General features: G+C 34.8%; 1 protein-coding gene and 3 long non-coding RNA genes across 4 annotated transcripts; 2 read left to right on the top strand and 2 right to left on the bottom strand.

Moving 5' to 3' along the window:
* Window positions 1-6,168: 6,168 nt before the first annotated feature.
* Window positions 6,169-8,259, top strand: LOC114279797 (uncharacterized). Its single transcript, XR_003635393.2, has 3 exons — window positions 6,169-6,400; window positions 7,255-7,356; window positions 7,464-8,259. It is a non-coding gene; the product is annotated as an uncharacterized LOC114279797 (long non-coding RNA).
* A 2,557-nt stretch (window positions 8,260-10,816) lies between these two features.
* On the bottom strand, window positions 10,817-13,086 carry LOC145807420 (uncharacterized). Its single transcript, XR_014350489.1, has 3 exons — window positions 12,811-13,086; window positions 11,836-11,888; window positions 10,817-11,070 (listed from the first exon to the last, which is right to left on the bottom strand). It is a non-coding gene; the product is annotated as an uncharacterized LOC145807420 (long non-coding RNA).
* A 3,890-nt stretch (window positions 13,087-16,976) lies between these two features.
* Window positions 16,977-19,466, bottom strand: LOC145807523 (uncharacterized). The gene is made up of 3 exons (XR_014350661.1): window positions 18,971-19,466; window positions 17,996-18,048; window positions 16,977-17,230 (listed from the first exon to the last, which is right to left on the bottom strand). It is a non-coding gene; the product is annotated as an uncharacterized LOC145807523 (long non-coding RNA).
* Window positions 19,467-20,291: 825 nt separating this feature from the next.
* LOC114279798 (agmatine coumaroyltransferase-2-like) lies at window positions 20,292-21,993 on the top strand. The gene has a single exon (XM_028222074.2). It carries the CDS (start codon window positions 20,376-20,378, stop codon window positions 21,741-21,743), a length of 1,368 nt encoding a protein of 455 aa, XP_028077875.2. The 5' UTR covers window positions 20,292-20,375; the 3' UTR covers window positions 21,744-21,993.
* Window positions 21,994-27,136: the final 5,143 nt, after the last annotated feature.

Genomic DNA, 27,136 nt, shown 5'->3' with positions numbered 1-27,136 from the left:
TTCCAAGGAATGTGGTTAGATTATCAATTTCAATATATTTGATTTTATTTTCAGAAACTAGTTTCAAAATTTATTTTTTTTCTAAAAAGCTAAAAGAAAAAATTGGGTGAAAAAATTTTAAAAAAAATACTTATTATTTTTGTATAATTTTATCTTTTGGGTCATAAATAATTTTTTAAAATTTTTAATTTATATTGCTCTCAAATTAATTTTAATTTTTTCAAAAAAACAATTCGAAAAATTATTTTGGGTTTTTTTTTTTTTTTTTTTTGGGTGATCTGCCTCTGAGGCGGTGAAATTTCCCTCTCACAATTCCCCTCTTTTTTTCTTTTTTTTTCTCTTCAGGATAAGTAAATCCCATCATCAAATCTCCCCTCATCAATCACCACCATTTTCACTCTTGCACACCCTTCTCTCACAATTCATAGGAAAAAGAGAATGATCACGAATGGAATCGAAGACGAGGACAAATGGCTCACCGAAGGCATCGCAGGGATTCAACACAATGCTTTCTATATGTATCGCGGACTGGTAATTCATCAGACCTATCAATCAATATTTCTTCAATCAATTCTTTCATATTCAAAACCCTAATTCTCCGATTCGTGTGTTATCAGGACTACAACAATCTTAGAAAAACCCTATAATATTCGGCGCAAATGTTGTCTGAGCTCTGAACATCTAGACTATCTCCACGCAAATACTTTGAACTCTGTATATATATCCTTTGATCATCGTCGACGATTGATTTTATTTTTTTTGTGTTTATTTTCTGTGTCGAAATTCAATTGATTATTTGTTTACTGTTGTGATGTGTCAAATATGCGAGCCTTTGATGAATTGAGAAGACTTGAAATCTTCTTTAAAGAGGAAGATAAACATGGTTGTACAGTCTCTGACCTCTATGAACTCGTCTAGCATACTGGAAACATTTTACCCAGATTGTAAGTTGGAATCACGTGTGATTTGGCCATTCAATTCTATTGTTTTGTTTCTACTAATCACAATATTCATGCATTTCTTGTAGAATTTATGTAACTCCTAAACTATTAGCTGGTTCTTATTCTGCCCAATTTATGGAATTCATTTGTTTTTTGGCAAAATTCAAAAAAAAATTGAAAAAAAAGAAAAAAAACTGAAGGTTTGACTTTGGTGACAAAACCAAACCAAACCGAACCAAACCAAGCTTTAAGTCCCATCAAATGGGGTCGGCTACATGAATCCTTCTTCTTCACGCGGCCTTATCAAAGGCCATTTCATTAGTCAAATTAAGCAGATTCATATCTCTATTTATAACGCTAGTCAACGTTAATCTAGGCCTACCCCGTCCCCTAACACTTCCATCTACCGTTACAGCATTGCATCTCTTCACTACTGCCTCTGTTGGTCTCCGTTGAATATGACCAAACCATCTCAAACAATTCTCTCTCAACTTATCCTCTATCAGTGCTACTCCTACCCATTCTCGAATACACTCATTCCTAATCCTGTCCTGTCTAGTCTTACCACACATCCACCTTAGTATCCTCATCTCAGCCACACTCATCTTATTTACATGTTGTTTCTTGGTTGCCCAACACTCCGTCCCATACAACATAGTTGGTCTAATAGCCGTTCTATAAAACTTACCTTTTAGTCTAGTGGGTATTCGTTTATTGCACAATACCCCAGACGCACTTCTCCACTTACACCATCCCGCCTTAATCCTATGGGCCACATCTGCATCAATCTCTCCCGCTGTTGTGATAATCGACCCTAAATAACGAAAATGTTCACTCTTAGGCAGTTCTTGGTTCTCAATCTTCACTTCTCCTCTGCTTTCATTGTTACTGTTACTAAATTTACACTCCATGTACTCTGTCTTAGTTCTGCTTATCCGAAATCCTTTAGATTCAAGAGCTTTTCTCCAAATCTCCAACTTTGTGTTAACTCCTTCTCTAGTCTCATCCACTAACACAATATCGTCTGCAAAAAGCATACACCATGGCATGTCATCCTGAATATTTATCGTCAACTCATCCATAATTAAAGCAAAAAGATAAGGACCTAAAGTAGATCCTTGGTGTAACCCTATAGTGATAGGAAATTCATTTGTCTCTCCAGCTGGCGATCTAATAGTGGCCACCACCCCTTCATACATGTCCCTAATCACGTCAATGTAGCCTTTTGTCACCCCTTTCTTCTCTAACACCCACCATATTATATCTCGGGGCACTCTGTCATATGCTTTCTCAAGGTCGATAAACACCATATGAATGTCTCTTTTCTTTTCTTTATACTTTTCTGTTACTCTCCTCAAAAGATAGATCGCTTCCATTGTTGACCTACCCTTGATTCCTCTATAGTTGTTACAATTCTGGACATCACCTTTATTCTTATAGATTGGCACTAAAATACTCTTCCTCCACTCATCTGGCATGTTCCTAGTCAACAAAATTTTACTAAACAACCTAGTCAACCAAACAACTCCCTTTTTACCCAAACACTTCCAAGCTTCAATAGGGATATCATCAGGTCCTAAAGCCTGATTTGATTTCATCTTCTTAAGTGCAATCTCCACTTCAAAGTTCCTAATCCTGCGATAGAACCTATAGTCTTGGTTTATCGTATTACTGACTATTTCTTCCTCTATTGTCGTACTTCCATGTTCCTCATTTAACAGTTTCTCAAAATAATTCTTTCATCTTTCCTTAATCTCATCATCCTTCACCAATACCTTAGAATCCTCACTCTTGATGCACTTTACTTGATTAAAATCTCTTGTTTTCCTCTCCCGTATCTTAGCAAGTTTGTATACCCTCTTCTTTCCCTCCTTACTATCTAGTCTAGTGTATAGGTCATCATAAGCTTTTAACTTAGTCTCTCTCACTACTTTCTTGACCTCCTTATTAGCCAATCCATAGCTCTTAAGGTTTTCCTCAGTTCTATCCTTCTGCCACTTTTTAAAGCACTCTTTTTTTGTCTTAACTATCGCTTGAACCTCTTCCCTCCACCACCAAGTTTCCCTAGAGCTGGGTCCCGTTCCTTTCGACTCTCCAAGCACTTCCCTTGAGATTCCCCTCATACAATTGGCCATCGAATTCCACATAGTGTTAGCATCACCTTCTAAGTCCCAAGTACCTTCCTTATCCATTCGATTCTTAAATATTTCTAATTTATCCCCTTTTAGGTCCCATCATCTCGTCCTACGACGCCCACCATCCTTCCTGGCTTGGTATTGCCCTCTAAAACATAAATCTAGTACCAAAATCCTATGTTGAGAGACCAGACACTCTCCAAGAATCACCTTACAATCATTGCATTTTAGGCAGTCCACTTTTCTTACTAAGAAATAATCTATTTAGCTCTTAACTAATCCACTCTTAAAGGTTATCAAATGCTCCTCCCTCTTCTTATACATAGTATTGGCCACCACCAGGTCAAAAGCCAACGCAAAATTTAAGATTCTCTCTCCAGCCTCATTTCTGTCAGCAAAACCGTATTCACCATGCACCCTTTCAAAACCTAGTTTATCTATGCCCACACGGCCATTAAAATCTCCACCTATAACCAGGTTCTCTCCTACGGGTATCTCCTGTAAGATCTCATCCATTTGTTCTCAAAAATCCCTCTTAGTCTGATCATCTAACCCTACTTGAGGGGCGTAAGCGCACTTTGGTGACAAAATCAAAATAAACATTGAGTTTTTAATTTTATCAATTTAAACCATAATATTTTATGTTCAGTCTAAATCATCCACCTATTTTAATCATTAAACTCAATGTAAGTGTACATGAAATATCTAAAATATCATTTTTTTTGTTGAGTTTGATGATTAAAATACCAATTTTCCATCAATTTTTATTTAACAAAAATAGGCAAATCAAATTTCATAGGAAAGTGAGCCGATTGAAAAACAAGGAAAAATTACATATTCTGTTTTTTTGTTTTCTGACATGCTAGTCTTTGAGGGGTAATAAAGCCATGGTTAACAAGAAATACCTTGAAATGAAATTAGAATATTCTAACATTGTTTTGTTGTTTTGGAGATCATAAGATCATGACATTGATGAACAAAGACCCTAACCTAGGATGTTCTAATCAAATTTCATAGTTCAATTTCTAGCCTAACTTCTAAGCACAAAATTTTCGAACTTGTATGTTCTTAAATGTGTTAATGTGCTTCTTTCTTGTGCTTTAGTTGCATTGCTTTCAGGCACTCACTAAAATTAAAAGCTCTGCAGATCAGAAAAATAAATTAGAAGCAGAAAACCAAGGGCTGTTTTGAATTTTGGTTCACAGCTTGATCAGAGCTTAAAAGACCTGCACAAGACCATCCTGGGGTCAGTTTCTCAACAGCAGCAACAATTCAAATGCATGGAGGAACACGTCTCTTCATTTCTTGCTAGTAAATATGATGTATGAAATGAATGCTGATGTCTCTTTCATATGTTAAACTTGTGAGTTAATTTTGTTAATCATACATCGTTTTCTCTCAGGCCACTCAGATACTGGAATAGGATCTGTGAGCCTGAGATTGCAGTAAGCTCAGTCAAGAGCTCAGGATCTGTGAGCTCGAGATTGCAACAGAAAAATCTTGAGCTAGAGAAGCAATCTCGCTTGTCCACCCCTCCTGATTCCAGCAATTCAAAAAGGCAACCCAACAAGCAACAACCAGAGTTGAGTTTCCCAGGTAAGAAACGTAGACCAAAATCTGCAAACTTGTAGCAAATCGACGACCAATCCAGTGAGATCAGCTATGAAACAAGGAATTCGAGTTACCTAGAAGGCGATATTTCTATGCGATCAAATGAAAACATTGTCCTAGACTCAAGGATAGACACATAAGTCACCAGTTTGGAATGCCGTGCTGAGACCAATGGCAGCCAGAGTCCATCCATGAAGGATGCCAAGTACTCAGTTTCTGGCATAGACTGCAAATCTGAAGGACAAAATAAAACAGCTCGAGGTAAAATTGCAACTTAATGTACTATATTAACAAAGGTGGACAATCTTTTTGTCACTAGCTCCATCATTTTTAAATTCAGATTTGAGTACATTCAAAGTATCCTATCTAAGTACCTATATAATATTTGGGTCTAGAAAAAATAAGAGAAGATGAGGACAGGATTTGGAGGCCTTTTTTTTCGGTAAATAGGGTGCATGAAATTAAATATAGAAAAAGGGTTTTGCATTATTTTGAAGTATTATAATGTTTGAATCTTCTTACTCCAAGAAAAAGAAAGATTAAATCTATATTGGTTCAATTATTTGATTTTCTTTAATTTGATTACTTAACTAGAGGATACCAAGGTAGCTGAATGGGGGATACCAAGGGGCTCTTGTTGCTAGGTCTTGAACTATGTTTGGTAATAGGTTACTGTGAAATCTAAATCTAGTGAAGAAATAAATTTCATTATTGCTTTGTTTGGTTGCTGAGACTAGGTGGGAAAAGAACCTATTTAAGTTTGGAGTGCATTAATAGAATGTCTATCAATTATTTTTTTATTTTCTGGGAAATACTTGTTATTTCAAGTAAAAAGCAATGTTGAAAACAATCAAAGCCCTCCAAAAATAAAAAGATATTAAAGCATTTATGGTAATAAAAAAATTGGATACTCTGACAATAACAATCATATAATTGAAAATCTTTCATGATGCTTGGCATTGTTGTGAGGTGTTTTATATTTTTAGTGTACACTCAAATATACTGCAATTGCAAGCACTCAGCTTCTCTCCCATGATGTGATTATAGTCTAAGTTAGAGAGGAGCCAGACCGTTTTGCCAAACACTCGACTTCTCTCTAGTCGATTGGAGTCCAATTGCGAGAGGAGTAGGACCATTTTGCCAAAACCCGAAAGCACGTAACATCAAAGCTGTTAGAGGTGCACCCATGTGTTTTTCTATTCTGGAATCTAATTGCTAGCATCTATCAGAACATCAAATTTTTTGGTTTGGGAAGTGCCTTTTATTTTTGTTTCTGTTTCTATTCCAACTTAGCATGATAATAAATTCATTGAATAATTCTTTTGAACTTAATTTTATATATGTTACAAATTAAAAATACTTTAGTGTTTATCTTCCAGTATTGCTTTTTCCAGTCAACTGTGGCTCCACAAGACTAATACTAAAATGTTGTTTTGGTAAATCTGTATATGCAAGCTGCAAAAATTCTCTAGATTACAAGGTATTTGACCTTGGTTGCTAATCGAGTATTTGATACGGCTTTTGAATAATTGAGTGACCTGTTTTAAGTGATTTTATTTCAGAAATTAGCTGCAAGGTTGAATGAAGATGGAGTGTTGCCGGAATTCGGGTCAGTTGCCCCTGAGCATCCTAGTCCCGTCTCTATTATGGATGACACAATGTATAGGGATGATGCCCTGTCTCCTGTGAAACAAATGCCAGATGTCCTCAAAGGTAGTGCTTTGCTTTACTGAGACTATCTGGTTTGATATGGCAGAAAAACTTGAGCAATTATTATTGAATTCCTAATACGTGGCTCTATACAAGATTTAAACTTCTGATAGATTTTATTTATTTATTTCAAAATTTGGTTTACTACACAAGTTAATTTAAATATGCTAGGATATAGCGACTATTATTATATAAACTTGACATGATCAAAGGAACTGAAGCTCTATCACTTTAATCTAGGTATTGAAAAACAAAGCATAAGTGTATAGTCATCTAGCTGTCCAAGGAAACTAATTAAGGATGTGAACAAATCTTGTGTGTTTTTCTGTAATTTTGTAGAGAGAAGCAGACTTCGCTAAATTACATAAGGTTGTGTTTGGATCAAGGCTTTGAAGAGGAATTTGAAGAGAGTGAGAGAGAAGAAAAAAAAAAGATGGGAAAAATGAATGAAATAGAAGCTAGATTTTTATCACATTTCCCTTTCCTTTCCTCTCCACAAATCCCACCCCGAATCCTAGATCCAAACTTTGTCCCATGAAGTTTGCCTCGTAGGAAAAATCAAACCATATCTATTGTAATTTGAATATATGTTTTATTTTTGTTACACTTGAATATCCTGATTCGTGGCTCTATACAAGATTTAAACGTCTGATAGAATGCACAACTAATTAAAGCATTTGAAAACAAGTCAAATTACATTACAGATGGATAGATATTTTTTTTTTTTAAAGAAAAAGAAAAGTAGTTCTAGCACCCTGAGTATTGCATAGCTTTGGACTAAAGTTGCAAGTTGTTCATTACATTTGAGTGCATTTAGTAGCTCTGCCAAGTAATTTTGTCTTCCTTTGAATTTGCAGCACAAATATGGTCAATTACTCTAGGTAGTAGTGGGAAAAGGCAGAGTTATCCATCAACCATCTCAACTAGACCAGTATTGCAGAGATAGAATCTACTATAAAGTAAGTCTTCCTTTCCCTCATTTTTCAGATTTTCTAGTAACCTTTTATTTATTTGTTTTTTAAAATGTTTTTGGTTTTCTTATCATGTTCTTTCTCTCCCTAAACAGGGAAAAAATTTGTGCAAACCATGGTGCATATGAAGAATTTGTCTCTAGATCCTCATCCATTAATGCAGAATACGAAGCTAAAGCCTGTGACACACAGGCAAGCTGTTAAGGGTAATTAAATCCCTATATATGAAATTTTAATTTTTTTTTCTCTATTTATCAAACAATGAACTCAAGTGGGAAATATTATGAACTTGCAAATTCACTGATGCTGGACCAGGAAACTAAGGAGGAGATAAACTCCATGTCTATCTTGTGCTTGAATCAGCTTAAGTGTGTCAGGTAGAGTCATACTGAAAGCATAACAAATATCAGAAACCAAGTGGAGCAGTGTCTGAGGAAAGATTATTTGGTAGGCTTGCTTGCTTGCTTGATATATCTTTCTTAATGTGAGAATAAGATTAATAGGAAACTATTCTTATGTCTTAGGGTGTTAAAATGTAGCTAGACATTCCTTAAATTTTATTCTAGGATTTTCAAGAAAATGGTTTTTAGGCTAAGAAGCACGGACATGCAATTTTCAAAAAATGCATGCATAATTTTATATATTTATTTTATGTCGTATATTTGAATATTATACATCAATTAGGCACATCAATTAGGACTGTATATACTGGATTGATGAGACCTAAAAAGGTTTCATATTTCGACAAATCTTGAACTTGCCTTGCCCCTTTTAAAACCTTGAGCTACATTACATTACTCTTGAAATCACTGGACTGATGAAAGCACACAAAGACCAAAATTGGTAGTTAGATTGTTCCAACAGAGTTTATTTATTTATTTATTTTGCTTGGGAACGGAGAGTTTATTAAATAGTGTAATTCTGCACGGGTTGATCAACTTACTAGTACAACTCCGAAGTTGAAGATAATAGCAGTGGCTAGCTTGGCATCCATCGAGGAGATGAGAACGCTTAGAGATCTTATGGCAAATTTTACCAGACTAAATTTGGGTTGTACTGAAAGCAAGATCCAACAACATCAAAAATGGCTGTGTCTCGGAGCATCACCTAATAATAGAACTCCTTTTGCAATTTCTCTTAATGAGCTCCTTGATGAGAATATTTAGACAAATGGAAAACTTGAGCAGCTTCATCTATTGTATGTTGTTAGATGAGTCTTAAATTCAACTGGTGCAAACACACACATATTCATCAACTGATGAGTTATAAAGTTTGCCAATTCTAAAAGCGGAGGTTGGCTTTATGTTATTCCAAAATGTATCTTATAAACTATTATGCCTGAGGGATGCCTCTTGTGAATCTTATAAAAAATATAAATCATTTTCAATTATTTTTACCGATGCAAATTTATTGTTCCCAAAAAGCAAAGCTTTCTCGACAAACAACTTGTCAGTAAATGTGTTGTCAAAAGTTTACTTTTGCCAACTCATATTGTGTTGTTAGAAGTGTATTTTTTGCCAATGCAAATTTGTCGTCGCCAAAAGCAAAGTTTTCTCAACAAACAAATCGTCAGCAAATGGCAACATTTACCGACATAAATGTGTTGTCAAAAGTTTACTTTTGTCGACTCATATTGTGTTGCTAAAAGTATATTTTTTGTCAACGTAAATTTGTGTCGAGAAAAGTGTCACACAATCACCATATTTGAACTATTTTTACCGATGCAAGGTAAATTGCCGACAATGGATGAAGGCTTTTACTAATGACTATGTTTGTCGCTAAAGGCATTACTTTTACCAACGCAATGACAATTTCATCGGCAAAAAGTGTTGCCGACTCACTTTTACCTACAGGTTGCCGACGTAGCTCTATGTGTCGGCGAAACTTTTTGCCGACGAATTTTTTCTTTTAGCAACATATTTTGTTGCGTTGCGAAAAATGTAATTTCTTGTAGTGATATGTATCTATATATTTGAGATGTGTTGCGTTAAATGAGTAAGAGTGGGTTGGATACACAGTGGGTGATATATATGTACAGTGAGAAGTCACAAACAGTGAGGGTTTGGTGATTGATATATGTGTGTATTATTTTTGTGAGGGTGTGAGGTTGAGAACAATATATTAAGGAGTCGTATTTTTTTCACCATTGTAATTGTTCTATTATTAGTGGATTGCTTCTCACTCATTGTAGATATAGGCATTCTCTGTTTGGTGGAGCTCTGGAATGTTAGAGCTCCATTTAAATATGGCGTTTGTTTTCGATTTTCAAAAATTAATTCCACACATACTTTTGAAAACGCGGTGAAGGTGAGAAAATTTGGACTAACTGGTCGTCCCACCGGTTAACCGGAACAGTGCAATTTTTTTTTTTTTTTTTTTGCATTTGACTCATGTTAATTTTTATATATTGAATAAAAAATATTTTCTGAATTTTTTAAAAAAATTTATGAGTTCTAATGGAATTTTGAGTTGTGTGTTTGGTTATGAGTTGTAAGTTTTTGTATCAAATATCATATGTTATATTAATAATTTCCCACTCAATTCAAAACTCTTTTCAAAACTCTTTCACCAAACAAATTTTCTACACTCAAATCATAATTCCAAAACTCACAAACTCAAAATACAATTCTATTCTCAAATCATATTTACAAAATTCTACCAAACACAACCTTGTATTCTCTATTTTTCTTGTGCATTCTATTTTTATTTTATTTGCTTCCATTACTTAGGTGAGATTTATTCCCAACAATATTTAAATAAAATATAATTTTAATATATAAAACTTATTTAGAATGAGAAGACAATTGTATTTTTATAATTACAAGGTACAATAATTAATGTTTTGACTCAAAATGAAAGGATTACAAATATTACCATGATTAAAAATGATAGAATCACAAATAACCACATTAATTTGTATGAATTTTTTGCACATAAATTATGTTTATAGCACTACAAATGTTACAATGATTAATGTTTATAGCACTACTCAGAGGTCGCCTAACATTGAACCACTTAATTTTATCGCCTTAGATCTTAGAATTTTTGTTAGTGTTCCAATTGGTGGGAAATCCAATGGGTAATCCGTGGAAGAACTGAGAATGTGGAATTCTATTCCTTTTGCCTTGACGTGGAGTGTGTGGAAGTTAAGCAATAACTGCTTTTTCAATGGTTGCCAAACAGATTTCAATGAAATTAAGTAGTGTTTGGTTCACTGGAATGAAATAAAATAGGTATGAATATTTGTTCATTACATCAAAATATTCATTTCCATGTTTGGTTGATTAAAAAAATAATGACAAAATGTATTACAAATGGAATCATCATTCACTATTTGTCACACCCCAAATCCGGGCATGACCGGCCGTGGCCCACAAGGACTTAGCCCAAGGCACACGTAAGCCTAAACACGAATCCAATCATATTGAACCACTGAACAGTAGTCCAATAATAAATAACCAAAACTCAATCCAGACATGTCACAATTATAAACGGCAAAATCAACCGTAATCACAAACCATCCAAACTTATGGGATATAAACAACCCACATATAAAAAAAAATAATCCTAAATGAACTTCGATAAGAATAAATATAAATATGCACAAATTTGACATAACACTCTAAACTAAAGGAATGCCCTAGAGGTCCATGCAATTGAGTCCCCGCTACGCCATGAGTCCACTCTAAGTCCTTCTAACACCTGGAAATGGTAAACAACTAAGTCAGCTGATAGCTCAGTGAGTAGCAACATGGATAGTAAATACAGTTTTGAAAACAGGGTTCAATTCCATAATAAGATATATATCACAGAAACTAGATTGGCATACAGTTTGGTAAATACAATCTGTTTCAAAAAGATGGTTCCACAGTTCAATACTTAAAATACTCATGTCTCGCAAGAACATGATAAACAACATTTTCCACTTAAAACAGATTATAACATGAACACCAATAATTTTCTGGGTACCAATAAAAACAAATAATCTGCCACACATTTCTCAGGCTATAAGCCCCGTTGGATCCAATACCGAACTAAGAGTCATCCTCAGGGTGGCACCTGGGCCTTTTCTCAAAGACGATCTGATTGAAGGTCACCTAGTTGTTTTTAAAGGTCTGTTCCTTACAATCGTTGAGCACTAGAGTCATCACGGCCCAACCCGGATCTGTTCCCTAGTGGCCAGAGTCACCACACACAGTGGAATAATTTCCCTGGACTAAATACACACATGGTCCCAATAATCAATACACATCAGTTTCGCAAAACATGGTAGTTCATCATTATAAACATGAGACCAAAACAAATAGTTTACAGTATGCCAAGTTCACACATGTTTCAGAAACAATTTGATTCAATTGATAATATAATAATTTATCAAAACAGTTTAGTCATGAAATAACAATTTAATTTTCCAACAGTTTAGGGTAGGGGAACATTTATAAAAATATGTAGCATGAAACTACTCACCTGGAACGAAATAATGTAATCCTCAAATAGAGTATGAAAGTCCAACTAGTGCCCTGAACCAATATGAAAACTACACGTCACTGCTAATTTAAAAATACTAAAGAATACGAACTGAGTAACCCCAAACTAAAGCGCACTAACATGGCTCAACCCAACTCACCGTTACTCTTAAATATTACCTAAGTTCATGTTCTTCAAGGTCTAAAATCACCCAAGACATAGGTTCCGATCGAAACTTAACTAAAAATAACTTTAAGATAAAACAGTGTTTTAAACTAGTTTTCCCAATCTATTCGCTAACTTTGAAAATTACAAAATCCACTCCATGCTATTCGAAAAATTCCAATAACCTCCAGATATAATCTAATATATCCTAAGTTTCAAACCCAATTGGTTTCACTTGATTTTCTTATCAAAATAATTATCTACAATTTATTATATCCAAACAGGTTATTTTCTGCAGCACTTTAAAGAAATTGACGGTTCTCTTAATATACACGAGCAATCAATGCAAGGCCAAAAACGTACGAAACTAGACTCATAACCGGTTCTAATGACACTAATTTGATAATTTTTGGATTTATACCCAAAGAGAACAACACTCCCGAATTTACTGTTTCAGACTGGTTTCCTGGACAGATTTGAATACCTCAATTTATATGGATTTCGACTCCCAAAAATTATGAAAAAATTCAGATATGCAATTCAATGTGTAATTGATCTACTGTAAAAATTTCAGATTAAAATTCATCCGTTTGATATGGTTTCTTGATTTTTAAAATTTGTGACTTTGTACAGAATTTTTGGACTGAAAATTACACCCAATCTTTACACATAAATTTAGCTCCTCAAGTTTCTTAATAGGATATCTATATACACAATACATAAACCTACAACCTCTCCATCAATGAACAAAATAATTATAGAATAAGGATAGAAAAAAGAAAGAAGAAAAGAAAACCTAAGAGGGCTAACCTTTGATGATCACACACAACACAACACACCCAAAAGTTCTTTGATTGCAACATCTTCTTCTTTTTTTCCTTCTCTCAAACATTCTCCCGTGGCTGCTGTGTTGTTGCCCTATGTGGTGAACAAATAATAGAGTAGGGTTTGTGTTTATTTTATTTTATACTAGTGGTGGGCACACATAGGTCAAATAAATAGATAAATATACAAAACATATGTATAAGTTACATGCAACTCAAATGGTAGGAGTCTTATATATTAACCTTATGGTCTAGAGTTCGAGTCACACCCTCCTCTCTCTCTCTTTTTTTTTTTTTTTTTTATAATAAACCTTGTCTCTAAATTAAAGACTTTCACCATAAATTTATTTTAGGTTTAAAATTAATTAAAAGATCCTCCAATAATATTTAATATGCACCTTAGAATTCACCACCAAAATATTTGAGATTGTAATATTATTATTTAATTATTTACTTAATTTTTATATTCGGGTTCTCACATTCTCCCCTCCTAAAAAAAAAAGTTTCGTCCTCGAAACTAACCTGAGTAAATCATGAGAATAGATGTGGGTACTTCTCGCGCATCTCGTCCTCGCATTCCCAAGTCGCCTCTTTAACTAGATGATTACACCACAGTACCTTAACCAATTTAATGACCTTTGTATGCAACCTTTTCTCTTTCGAATCCAAAATCTGAATAGGTATCTCCTCATACGAAAAATCCTCTCTAATCTGAAGCGGCTCATAATCTATCACATGCGACGGACTGTGCACATATTTCCTCAGCATAGACACGTGAAACACATTATGCACTCCTGCCAACCTAGGGGGTAAAACAACACGGTACACAACCTCACTAACCTTCTCTAATACCTCAAATGGTCCAATGTATCTAGAACTCAACTTTCATTTATTTCCAACCCTGATGACTCCTTTCCATGGTGACACTTTCAAGAATACCATATCCCTCACATGAAACTCTAAGTCTCTCCTACGATGATCAGCATAACTTTTTGTCTACTCTGAGCTGTCAATAATCTCTCTCTGATGGTGATAATTTTCTGTGTAGCATCCTCCACCAAATCAAGTCCCAACATTTGCCTTTCACCAACCTCATACCAACACAAAGGAGACCTACACTTTCTTCCATACAAAGCCTCATAAGGAGCTACTCCCAAACTAGAATGATAACTATTATTATAGGCAAACTCCATGAGCGGCAAATAATCATCCCAATTACCTCTCCACTCCAAGGCACAAGCCCTCAACATATCCTCAAGGGTTTGAATAGTTCTCTTTGATTGCCCATCTGTCTGAGGGTGATAAGCTGAACTAAAATTTAACTGAGTACCCATAGCTGATTGTAACGCACCCCAAAACTTAGACACAAAACGAGGGTCCCGATCTGACACTATTGACACTGGTGCCCCATGCAATCTAACAATTTCCTTCACATACAACTGTGCAAATCAAGCTAGAGAATAGGTCATCCGTACTGCAATAAAATGTGCTGACTTGGTTAATCTATCAACAACAACCCAAACTGCATCGTGATTACTACTAGTACAAGGTAAACCACACACAAAGTCCATGGTATCATGATCCCACTTCCACTCTGGTATAGGTAAGGGTTGTAGTTTCCCCGCAGGTTTCTAATATTCTACTTTAACTTGTTGACACACCAAACGCTGAGCCACAAATTCAGCAATATCTTCCATTATACCATTCCACCAAAAATGTTCATAAAGATCTCGATACATCTTAGTACTTCCAAGATGAATGTTATAACTATAACTAGAACTATGTGCCTCTACCATAATCTCCTTCCTCAAATCACCACCAACAGAAGCACAAATTCGGCTACGGAATCTAAGCAACCCGTCAGCACTAACCACAAAGTTTACATTCTTACCCTCTGCCATCTCTCCTTTAATACGCTCACACTGGGGGTCAATCTCCTGTGCTAAACGAATCCGTTCTCTCAAGGTTGGCTGAACTGTCAATTGACTACAATAAGCCCTATCACCAGGCGCAACAACCTCAAGCCTCAAACGTCTCATGTCTTTCACCAAACAACTCTCAATAGACAAAGCAGCTACATCTTCGACTACTACTTTCCTACTCAAGGCATCTACCACAACATTTGCCTTTCCCGGATGATACAAAATATTCACATTGTAATCTTTTAACAACTCATGCCATATATATATATATATATATATTTTTTTTTTTTTTTTGCCTCAAATTTAATTCTTTCTGTGTGAAAATATACTTCAAACTCTTATGATCAATGTAAATCTCACATGACTCTCCATACAAATAATGTCGCCAGATCTTAAGAGCGAAAATCACTATTGCTAAGTCCAAGTCGTGCGTAGGATAATTTCTCTCATGTACTTTCAACTTTCATGACGCATAAGCAATCACCTTCCTATGCTGTATGAGCACACATCCTAAACCCTATCATGAAACATCACTATAAATCACAAAACCACCACCATCAGTAGATAAGGCAAGGATTGGAGCTGATGTTAACCTTTGTTTAAACTCTTGGAAGCTACACTCACAATCATCATTCCACTCAAACTTTACCTCTTTCCTAGTGAGATTTATAAATGGCAAAGCAATACGGGAGAATCCTTCCACAAACTGTCTATAATATCCAGCAAGCCCTAGAAAGCTACGTACCTCTATCACAGAAGTAGGTCGTGGCCAATCAACGATTTTCTACCGCCTTCGTGCTATCCACAGATACCCTATCTTTACTCACCACATGAACCAAAAAGGATACACTACTCAACTAGAATTTACACTTCTTAAATTTTGCATACAGCCACTTTTCCCTAAGGATCTACAATACTACCCTCAAATGCTGCTCATGCTCCTCCTTACTCCTCGAATAAATTAGGATGTCATCAATAAACACTCCTACAAATTTATCTAGTTGGGGTTTGAATAGTCTGTTCATCTAATCCATGAATGCGGCTGGTGCATTTGTGAGACTAAAAGGCATCACCAAGAACTCATAATGCCCATAACGGGTTCTAAAAACAGTCTTAGGAACATCCTCATCCCTTACTTTCAACTAGTGATAGCTTGACCTCAAGTCCATCTTAGAGAATATCTAAGCTCCCTGCAATTGGTCAAATAGGTCATCAATACATGGCAAAGGACACCTATTTCTCATTGTGACTTTGTTCGGTTCCCCATAATCAATTCACAATCTTATAGACCCGTCATTCTTCTTCACAAATAACACAAGTGCTCCCCAAGGTGAGACACTAGGCCTAACAAAACTTTTGCCTAGCAACTCCTGTAACTGAGTTTGTAACTCCCTCAACTCCAATGGTGCCATTATATAGGGCACTTTAGAAATAAGTGTTGTGTTGGGGACCAAGTTAATGGAAAAATTCTACCTCACGATCTAGACGAAGTCTAGGTAGATCCTTTAGAAAAACATCAACACAATCACTCACTACAGGCAATTCCTCTAACTTCTATTATGGCAGTTCAATACTCACCACACAAGCTAAGTAACCATGATACCTTTTTCTCAACATTCAGTTAGCCTAAAGGGAAGAAGTAAAACAGATAGAAGACCCTTTCTTATCTCCCTAAAAGAAAAACTCAAGTTGTCCCAACAAAGCAAAAACTACCCCCATTCTAAAACAATCAATAGAAGCATGATGCTTCGTCAACAAATCCATCTCCAAAATCACATCAAAATCCTTCATCTCTAAAGAAATCAAATCCACTAGAAAAATCCTACCATCCATCTTTATCTGACAAGATCTACAGACATCTCCCAATATTACTATTTCTCCAAATGGATTACACACAATAATACAAACATCAAAGGCTCTTAAAGAATAGACAATCCGTGTAAATATCTAGGTGTCAACTATTAACCATCAAAACGAAATCAAGAACGATTCAACACAAGTTTAAATAAAACTAGCTTAACCAAAACACTACTAAGTACTATAGGGACTCGAACCTCGTCTAAATGATGAAATGCAAGGTATGTAACTTGATAAATCTATAGCTCTGATACCACAATTGTCACACCCCAAATCCGGGCATGACCGGCCGTGGCCCACAAGGACTTAGCCCAAGGCACACGTAAGCCTAAACACGAATCCAATCATATTGAACCACTGAACAGTAGTCCAATAATAAATAACCAAAACTCAATCCAGACATGTCACAATTATAAACGGCAAAATCAACCGTAATCACAAACCATCCAAACTTATGGGATATAAACAACCCACATATAAAAAAAAATAATCCTAAATGAACTTCGATAAGAATAAATATAAATATGCACAAATTTGACATAACACTCTAAACTAAAGGAATGCCCTAGAGGTCCATGCAATTGAGTCCCCGCTACGCCATGAGTCCACTCTAAGTCCTTCTAACACCTGGAAATGGTAAACAACTAAGTCAGCTGATAGCTCAGTGAGTAGCAACATGGATAGTAAATACAGTTTTGAAAACAGGGTTCAATTCCATAATAAGATATATATCACAGAAACTAGATTGGCATACAGTTTGGTAAATACAATCTGTTTCAAAAAGATGGTTCCACAGTTCAATACTTAAAATACTCATGTCTCGCAAGAACATGATAAACAACATTTTCCACTTAAAACAGATTATAACATGAACACCAATAATTTTCTGGGTACCAATAAAAACAAATAATCTGCCACACATTTCTCAGGCTATAAGCCCCGTTGGATCCAATACCGAACTAAGAGTCATCCTCAGGGTGGCACCTGGGCCTTTTCTCAAAGACGATCTGATTGAAGGTCACCTAGTTGTTTTTAAAGGTCTGTTCCTTACAATCGTTGAGCACTAGAGTCATCACGGCCCAACCCGGATCTGTTCCCTAGTGGCCAGAGTCACCACACACAGTGGAATAATTTCCCTGGACTAAATACACACATGGTCCCAATAATCAATACACATCAGTTTCGCAAAACATGGTAGTTCATCATTATAAACATGAGACCAAAACAAATAGTTTACAGTATGCCAAGTTCACACATGTTTCAGAAACAATTTGATTCAATTGATAATATAATAATTTATCAAAACAGTTTAGTCATGAAATAACAATTTAATTTTCCAACAGTTTAGGGTAGGGGAACATTTATAAAAATATGTAGCATGAAACTACTCACCTGGAACGAAATAATGTAATCCTCAAATAGAGTATGAAAGTCCAACTAGTGCCCTGAACCAATATGAAAACTACACGTCACTGCTAATTTAAAAATACTAAAGAATACGAACTGAGTAACCCCAAACTAAAGCGCACTAACATGGCTCAACCCAACTCACCGTTACTCTTAAATATTACCTAAGTTCATGTTCTTCAAGGTCTAAAATCACCCAAGACATAGGTTCCGATCGAAACTTAACTAAAAATAACTTTAAGATAAAACAGTGTTTTAAACTAGTTTTCCCAATCTATTCGCTAACTTTGAAAATTACAAAATCCACTCCATGCTATTCGAAAAATTCCAATAACCTCCAGATATAATCTAATATATCCTAAGTTTCAAACCCAATTGGTTTCACTTGATTTTCTTATCAAAATAATTATCTACAATTTATTATATCCAAACAGGTTATTTTCTGCAGCACTTTAAAGAAATTGACGGTTCTCTTAATATACACGAGCAATCAATGCAAGGCCAAAAACGTACGAAACTAGACTCATAACCGGTTCTAATGACACTAATTTGATAATTTTTGGATTTATACCCAAAGAGAACAACACTCCCGAATTTACTGTTTCAGACTGGTTTCCTGGACAGATTTGAATACCTCAATTTATATGGATTTCGACTCCCAAAAATTATGAAAAAATTCAGATATGCAATTCAATGTGTAATTGATCTACTGTAAAAATTTCAGATTAAAATTCATCCGTTTGATATGGTTTCTTGATTTTTAAAATTTGTGACTTTGTACAGAATTTTTGGACTGAAAATTACACCCAATCTTTACACATAAATTTAGCTCCTCAAGTTTCTTAATAGGATATCTATATACACAATACATAAACCTACAACCTCTCCATCAATGAACAAAATAATTATAGAATAAGGATAGAAAAAAGAAAGAAGAAAAGAAAACCTAAGAGGGCTAACCTTTGATGATCACACACAACACAACACACCCAAAAGTTCTTTGATTGCAACATCTTCTTCTTTTTTTCCTTCTCTCAAACATTCTCCCGTGGCTGCTGTGTTGTTGCCCTATGTGGTGAACAAATAATAGAGTAGGGTTTGTGTTTATTTTATTTTATACTAGTGGTGGGCACACATAGGTCAAATAAATAGATAAATATACAAAACATATGTACAAGTTACATGCAACTCAAATGGTAGGAGTCTTATATATTAACCTTATGGTCTAGAGTTCAAGTCACACCCTCCTCTCTCTCTCTTTTTTTTTTTTTTTTTTATAATAAACCTTGTCTCTAAATTAAAGACTTTCACCATAAATTTATTTTAGGTTTAAAATTAATTAAAAGATCCTCCAATAATATTTAATATGCACCTTAGAATTCACCACCAAAATATTTGAGATTGTAATATTATTATTTAATTATTTACTTAATTTTTATATTCGGGTTCTCACACTATTTTAAGGAAATGATTATTTCATATGAGAGCCTAAGAAACGATCATTTCATTCCATTCCAACTCATTCCCGTGAACCAAATAGAACATTAGGGAGTTGATTAAAGTTAGAGTGGCTTTTATAGATCAAATACAGCAGAGTTGAGGTGCCTTATTCCAGTACATGACTTGCTATAAAATTAATCAAAAATCAGATCTGTGGGAAGTTTGGGTAGGTAGTTTCAGGTTGATGATCTATGCTCTGTTTTGTGAATGACTGCTGATCTAGGAAGTTGGTCTGTGCTATGACGAGATTGGTATTTTTGGATGGATGATTGCTGCTTGTTAGCTTGTTTGTTTGGTACAAGAGGCTTTATCTCTGTTAAAGGCTGCTTTATGTAAAGGTGAAGTTAAGAGGTACTGTGTGTATAAGGGAGTAGGTGGTGTTTGCAGCTGATGGTGTGTTTTTCTAATATTAGTTAATTGCTTTGTGTTGCTTTGGATTGTTGGTTGTTTGTTTTCTTTTCTCTGTTGGTTTCTCACCAACTATTGAGAATTGTGTTGGGATTGGGAATTCATACAGTGATGCTGTTTCCACTATCCTCTTCTTTATTGATGTTCTCTGCATGTACGTGTATGTTTGGTTTCATCCTTTTTTTCGCTTATCAAAAAAATTAAGTGATGCTGCAAAAATGTACTAAATTTAAGATTCAACCAAGGACAGTATGATGCATGTCATTTTTTTTTCCCCTCAATTGACTTGAAAAACATGGCCTAGTAGCTAGACAAGATAAGGGATTGACATGGCTAATGGTTTTTTTTTGGGGTCCAAACGGTCCCTTAAATAATTTTCTATATGATACAAAAAGGTCTATGCCAACCTACCTACAGTTAGTTGATAATGCTAGATTTTAGTATATAAGCCCTAGCCATGCATTGCCTTCATGAAAACTCAAAACAAACCTTCTTTAGCCTTGCTAAAGTGACATCAATAACCATGAAGGTGAGAAAAGAGAGCTCAAGGATTGTTAAGCCAACTTATGAAGGCACACCACCCCCAAACACAACCTATGTCCCCTTAAGTGTCTTCGACAAGGTCACCTACAATACCCATATGGCAGTTATCTATGCCTATTGTCCGCCAACCCCACCAAATGTAGCCTTGGAGTTAGGGCTTCAAAAGGCACTATCGGTATTCAGAGAGTGGGCTGGAAGGCTGGGAAAGAATGACAAAGGCGATCATGTCATTTTTCTCAACGATGAAGGCGTGAGGTTTGTTGAGGCATCGGTTGATAGCACTCTTGATCAAGCTATGCCATTTAAGCCTTCAGCGTCTTTACTTAGTCTTCACCCTAGTTTGAAGGGTGTAGCAGAGTTGGTGCAAGTTCAGCTCACTAGGTTCACTTGTGGCTCAATGGTGGTCGGTTTCACAGCTCATCACCTTGTGGCCGATGGCCATTCCACAAGCAATTTCTTGGTTGCGTGGGGCCAAGCTTGTCGTGGACTTGCGATTAGTCCAATTCCCTTGCATGATCGTGCCATTTTCCTCCCTCGAGACCCTCCTATTTTTGAGTTTGAGCACGAGGGTGTTGAGTTTATGAGTGAGACACTCAAGAAAGAATATCCTACTGTTGATGATATCAACGATATTGTGGTGCACAAAGTTCATTTTACATTGGAGTTTCTTGGCAAGCTTAAGGCCAAGGCTTCCTCAATGAATGGTGGCAACAAGCCTTATAGCACATTTGAGAGCTTAGTTGCTCATCTATGGAGAGCCATAACCAAAGCTCGTTCACTCAACAGCTTTGAGACCACCCAAGTGAGAATCTCAGTTAATGGCCGCATGCGATTGAACCCTAGAGTACCCAATGAGTACTTTGGGAATTTGGTGCTTTGGGCTTTCCCAAGTGCAAAGGTGAAGGACCTTCTACGAGAGCCATTGCCCTACGCGGCCAAGATCATTGATGATGCAATCACAAAGGTGAACAACAACTACTTCAAATCATTTATTGACTTTGCAAAATATAAGGTGGAAACAGAAAACCTCATTCCCACTGCAGACATGAACAAGTCTGCTTTGTGTCCGAACTTGGAGGTTGATAGCTGGCTACGGTTTCCCTTCTATGACCTAGATTTTGGAGGAGGATGCCCTTGTATTTTCATGCCATCTTACTTCCCAACAGAGGGAATGATGTTTCTCGTACCGTCCTTCATTGGTGATGGAAGCATAGATGCCTTCATACCTCTATTCCATGACAACTTGGCTTCCTTCAAACAAATTTGCTACTCCTTGAACTAAGATCTATCAGAACTATAACTATATATATATATATCCTTTGTGGCATAATGTTATCCCTCCCTTTCAAATCCTCTGCAAGATCCTTCATGAATTTTGTTATGCAAAATCTATTGTTTCTTTCCCTTTTTAAAACCTATTTTGGTAAAGCACCCATATCTTCCTTGTAATAACTCTCCAAATGATAGTAGAGCATTTTAATATGCACTAAATACTGATAGCAATTCAATAAAGTTGTGATTTGTTGCAAAAATCCTCTGCCTAAGGAAGTCACATTATATGCTTGCAGAGAATATATTCTTTAGAGTTGCTACTATATGAAACACTAGTTGACGGGTGATTGTGTGTATTCAGAAATTGCTCCGTAGGGTAGGCTCAACGTGACACTACCTTAGAAAATTTCCTCGTTAAATAAAAAAAGAAATGGGGTGAAAATTGGTTTATGAAAGTTATATGACCATTTTTACTTTGGACTGTAAAACAATAACCAAAATAAAACTAAGGACATTTTTCAGGTAATGATGAAGAACTCAAGGTCATTTTTCAGTTGAGGTGGTTAGCCATTTATGCCCCAAAAGACCAACCTATTTTGCCATAAAACATTAAGAAGTTAGTAATACAGTAGCAGTATAAAAGGTTGTTTAGTTAGAAGCTAGCTAGCTAGGGAGGAACATATGCATATGCTATGGTTAATACTTGTCATAAATCTCAGTTGGGTTATACTTACCTTGAATCTTAGTAGTCAATAATGTGGGACAGTCATTTGACTTGGTGATCATATCAGTTGGAACTCTATTGCCCACCAATTTAAGGGTCAAGAACAACCTTATCCTTCATAAGATTGTAAGAGTATTTTAAGAAAATTCAAGTCCACAGTTATAGGTATATTCTATGTTACCTCTCTCTTCTTGTTCATTTGAATCATTTCTTAGTTTTTTTTTTCCCAATTGTTTTGGTGTGAAATTCATTCAGTGATGGAGCCAATTTGTGAGAGTTGGAATATAAATAAATAAATAGGTAGGCATTAACTACTCCTACATGAGAGCTTGGATTGCCAATATACCAATTTTAGACCTAATGACAAGCTAAGAAAGTTTGAATTTTATCATTGAAATATGAATGAAACAATTTTGTTTAATTGAGTATGATTTTAGGTGGCCTAGGACTGACGAAGATTTTTAGAATTTTTTTTTTTTTTTTGAAAAAATGATTCATCATATCATCAGCTTTGCCATGAGATGGGAATGGAAGTCTTATCCTCTGTATAATTGAAGGTTTAGATTTAACTTAATTAATATGTTGTGAGGTTGAAATGCACTTGTTAAATATCGCTAAAATTGAGTTTAGGTAGTATGGGATTTTATGTCCTGAAATTCATACATTCATTTGTTCTAATATATTCCAAATTATTAAATCATGTCTTGGGATTCACGTGTCTCAAAATTTTCATATAATTCAATAATTAAACAAACATTAAGAAAAAGAACAGAAAATACTTAGTAGACTAGGCTTTCATATCACATATGTTTTCTATTCTCTTTGTCTATACTTTCCATAATTTAGTAATAAGAAAGAAATCATCTCAGCAAACTATTGTCATGACCAACAAATTTGCAAGACATGAAAGGTTTGTAAGTCGATCTTTAAAGTATCTCTTCATATAAGAATAGAATATGATAGACCAGTAATACTACTCGCCTAATAACCGAACGTAAAAAATGGTTGTGATTCAAATTTATTTTTAAAAGTAAGTTTCACTATACTTGCAATAAATTTTAACCACAAATTAAGTTCTAGACAAATTTTTTTTTTGTTTGATTTTTATTTAGGGTAAATTATTAATAAGTCCTGATAGTTAGACTTAATTCCTATCAAGTTTTATTGAAAATAAGTTCTAGTAAAATTATAACTAAAAATAATTTCTTATGATGATTTTTTTGTATGTCATTAAAAATTGATAATAAGTGACTTTTTTATCACGATTTTTATAAATTGTCGCTAAAATTTACAATTAGTGACAGTTTTCTGTGACGAATTTTTCAAACTATCGCCGAGAGTTAAAAATTAGTGATTTTTTTGTGACAATTTTTTCAAATTGTCGCTAAAACTTATAATTAATGACTTTTTTGTGATAAAATTTTCAAACTATTACTAATAATTAACAATCAATGTCGTTTTTTATTAATATTTGATAAAAAAAAATGTCATTAATTTTCCCAAGACCTATTAAGGCCTTGTTTGGCATGATCTAAAAAAATCAAAGAGTCACTATTCTATTTAAGTCACATCATCTTATTTAAGTCGCATCACCTCTCTAACACATCACTTCAAATCCAACCCACACCCAACCCATATTTCATAAAAATTCAAAAAGTACACTTATTTAAATCATCTCAAACCACCCCTAAATAATAAGTATACTTGTTAGAACTTACATGTAAGTTCCTTTTATTTATGTAGCATTACTGTAGATGGAACCAAGATAACAGAAGCAAAAGCCCATGTGTCCTCTTTATGGGCCTCTCCAGGGACCTTGCAATCTACTCAGGCCCAAATAAAGAAATTTAGTTTTCATTCAAGGTAGAGAAAGTTTTCCCTTTTCAACATACACTTCTACAGAAATAGACCCCAATTAACTCATGGCCCACTATACAACTTAGATCTAACCCAACTACCCAGCAAAATATTTGGTCCTGTCCAATTGGTCTCTCTCTTTTCTCAGTCCCTCACTTCATTGCTTTCTCCTTCAGCCCAAAACAAATAATTTTTTTTTAAAAAAAATAATCTAAGAGTTCGTTTAAAAATTGATTTTTTTAGTATATTTTTAGCTTTTTATTTTTAAAAAAATGTGTAAAAAATTAGAGAGAATGTCAACTTTTTATAGTACTTTTTGAATTTTTTTAATTATTTTAGTCAATTACTAAACATAGCAATTAAGAGATCTTGGAGCAAATTCAATAGTGATTTCAATGTTGGACAACCTTAACAAATGGTAAAACATATCAACCTTTTCTCGTGAATTCATCCTAACAGAAGTCATTGGGAGTTCTGATACCAACTTGAGATACTAAAATCTCATGTTAACGTTTACAACATCCTAAACATCTCACTAATAAATAAATAAAAATTAAATGAACGTTTTTATTTAAATACAATTGTATGACATAAAAGTATATACCTTTGATACAAGTTTATGATGTATGAGATAGATTTGTCGAGAAGTGATGTTTCTAATGACAAACGGATGAGTAACGCATAATAACTTATCTTATCAAGACCAATATCACGAATAAAATGTAACAATGTGAAATGTAAGTCTGATGTGTATGGAGTGCAAATTCATTATCATTGTTAAAACTAATAAAATACAAGTCCGATGTGTAGCAAATTCAAACTATGCATTTTGCAACAAACCATTTCCCACCACTTCCACACGTACCATCAACTCTCATCTACCATTTTCTCACCTATTTTCTTTATTCCCGCCCCTCTTTTACTTACTTTTGACACTCCCCTACGTAGTCACCTCATCCCTCCACCCATCTCCAATTCGATGAACCATCTCTATCCAACTCGTTGAACCAATTAGTCCAAGTAGCCAAATCACCTTCACCACTGAAGTGATTATTTGATAATCTCGAATTATTAATTCACACCACTTATTACTTGATATATATGTTATATTTCAAAATCTTATTAGATCTATGGATTCATCATAAATTTCGATTCGATAATCTGAATTATTTATTTTTATTGAACACTTCGTGTATTTTAGTGATACAAAAAATTAAATTAACTCGTTAATCGTAACTTATTCAATTATTACATTTATCATAAAAAAATAACAATAATTATTTTGTTTTAAATAAATTATTTTTTTTTAATCACAAAACACAATAAATTATGAGTGGTGCTATTAGCACCCTATGAATTATTTTACTCTCCATTTCTTTGGACCCCCACTTATAAATTTTGAAACTCTTAAAATTTCTTTTCTCCCCCAAATAATACCGAAATTATCCTTAAACATTTCACCCATTGAATGCGCACCCCCACACCTCCACACCCCCCTCCCAAAAAAAAAAAAAAAAAACACCTCCCTTCAAAAAACCCTAACAAAAATCTCATTATTTTCAAAACCCACGAAGAATAAGAAGAAAAAGAATATTGTCTATATTCATATAAGTTACAACATGGTATTGCCTTTTGACTAATTGCTACAGAGAAAGAGAGAGATCTTCTTTTTTTTTGTTTTTAATCTCGTTTGGGCCATCTGATATGCTGACTTGTTGATCAATTGCTCTTGTTTAACATGGTATAGCCTTTTGATGTGCTCCCGTTTCTACCATAACATATCCTCCCTTTCTTGTCTCTATCTCTATCTTGGGACTGTGGCGGTGTGGGTATGTTTGGGAATTGTTGTGTATCGAAAAATGGCGAGTTTCCTTCATGTTCGGACTTGCATTCCTGAACAAATAAGTTATGTTTGGGAATGTGTTCCCGAACAAATAACTAATGTTTGGGCCTATATTCCCTAACTAGAAAAAATAAAATTTCTGCAAATGTTAAGAATTTTAACTGTTGACTCGCCATTATCTTGAAATAAATAACAATGCAAATTAAATTTCAAAACATGATCGGTAAAACAGGTTCGAACATATGAATAATGTTCGGTTACTTGTTTCCGAAAAAATAAACAATGTTCGGGCCTATGTTCCCGAATTTCGGTCATATGTTCGAGAGTTCAATCCCGAAAAAATGACGAACATATTTTATTATTTTTGTCCTTTTTTTCAAGAAATTTACCCTTACAAGGCCAATCTCCTCTGAATTAAGAACAACATCAAAATTATGAACCTTTTCTAAACCTTTATTGTTATACTCCTCTCGTCCTATGGAGTGTTAGTTGCCAGAAAAACTTCCAGTCATTGTCATTGCCGGAGAAGTGTAGGTAATCAAATGATTGCTACCGTTATTGCCGAAATATTGCTGCCAAAGGGTTTTCAAGGTTTTGAGGGTGGGTAGGTTTTAAAGGTGAGATTTGGGAAAGATAGATGGGTGGTGATGGAGGTAGGTATTATCATAAATCCTAATTCATGATGTAGTCGGTGTGTAGATTTAATTGTGAGATGGGGTGTTCCAAAATTAATGATATCCTTTGTAATAATTTAGTTGGCTACATATTTTGTACAAGCCAATTACAATTTGACGCGTGGCAGAATAAGGGTAATACAGGAAGACTATTCAAGTCTTCGATCCTGATCGTACACGTGGCAGTTAGTATTGGTTATTACGAGATCTGAGTAGTAGTGGATCAACAAAGAGATGCAAGGTGATGTGGCTTCAACGGTTACTCACATTTAAATTCAAATTTAAGAGGGAAGCCTAACTGCAAG

Source organism: Camellia sinensis, chromosome 14 (assembly GCF_055761805.1).
Source record: "Camellia sinensis isolate YWXY chromosome 14, ASM5576180v1, whole genome shotgun sequence".
In the NCBI taxonomy this organism is placed as follows: Eukaryota; Viridiplantae; Streptophyta; class Magnoliopsida; order Ericales; family Theaceae; genus Camellia; species Camellia sinensis.
The sequence above is the reverse complement of the archived record's forward strand: the minus strand, read 5'-3'. Positions and strand labels throughout refer to the sequence as shown.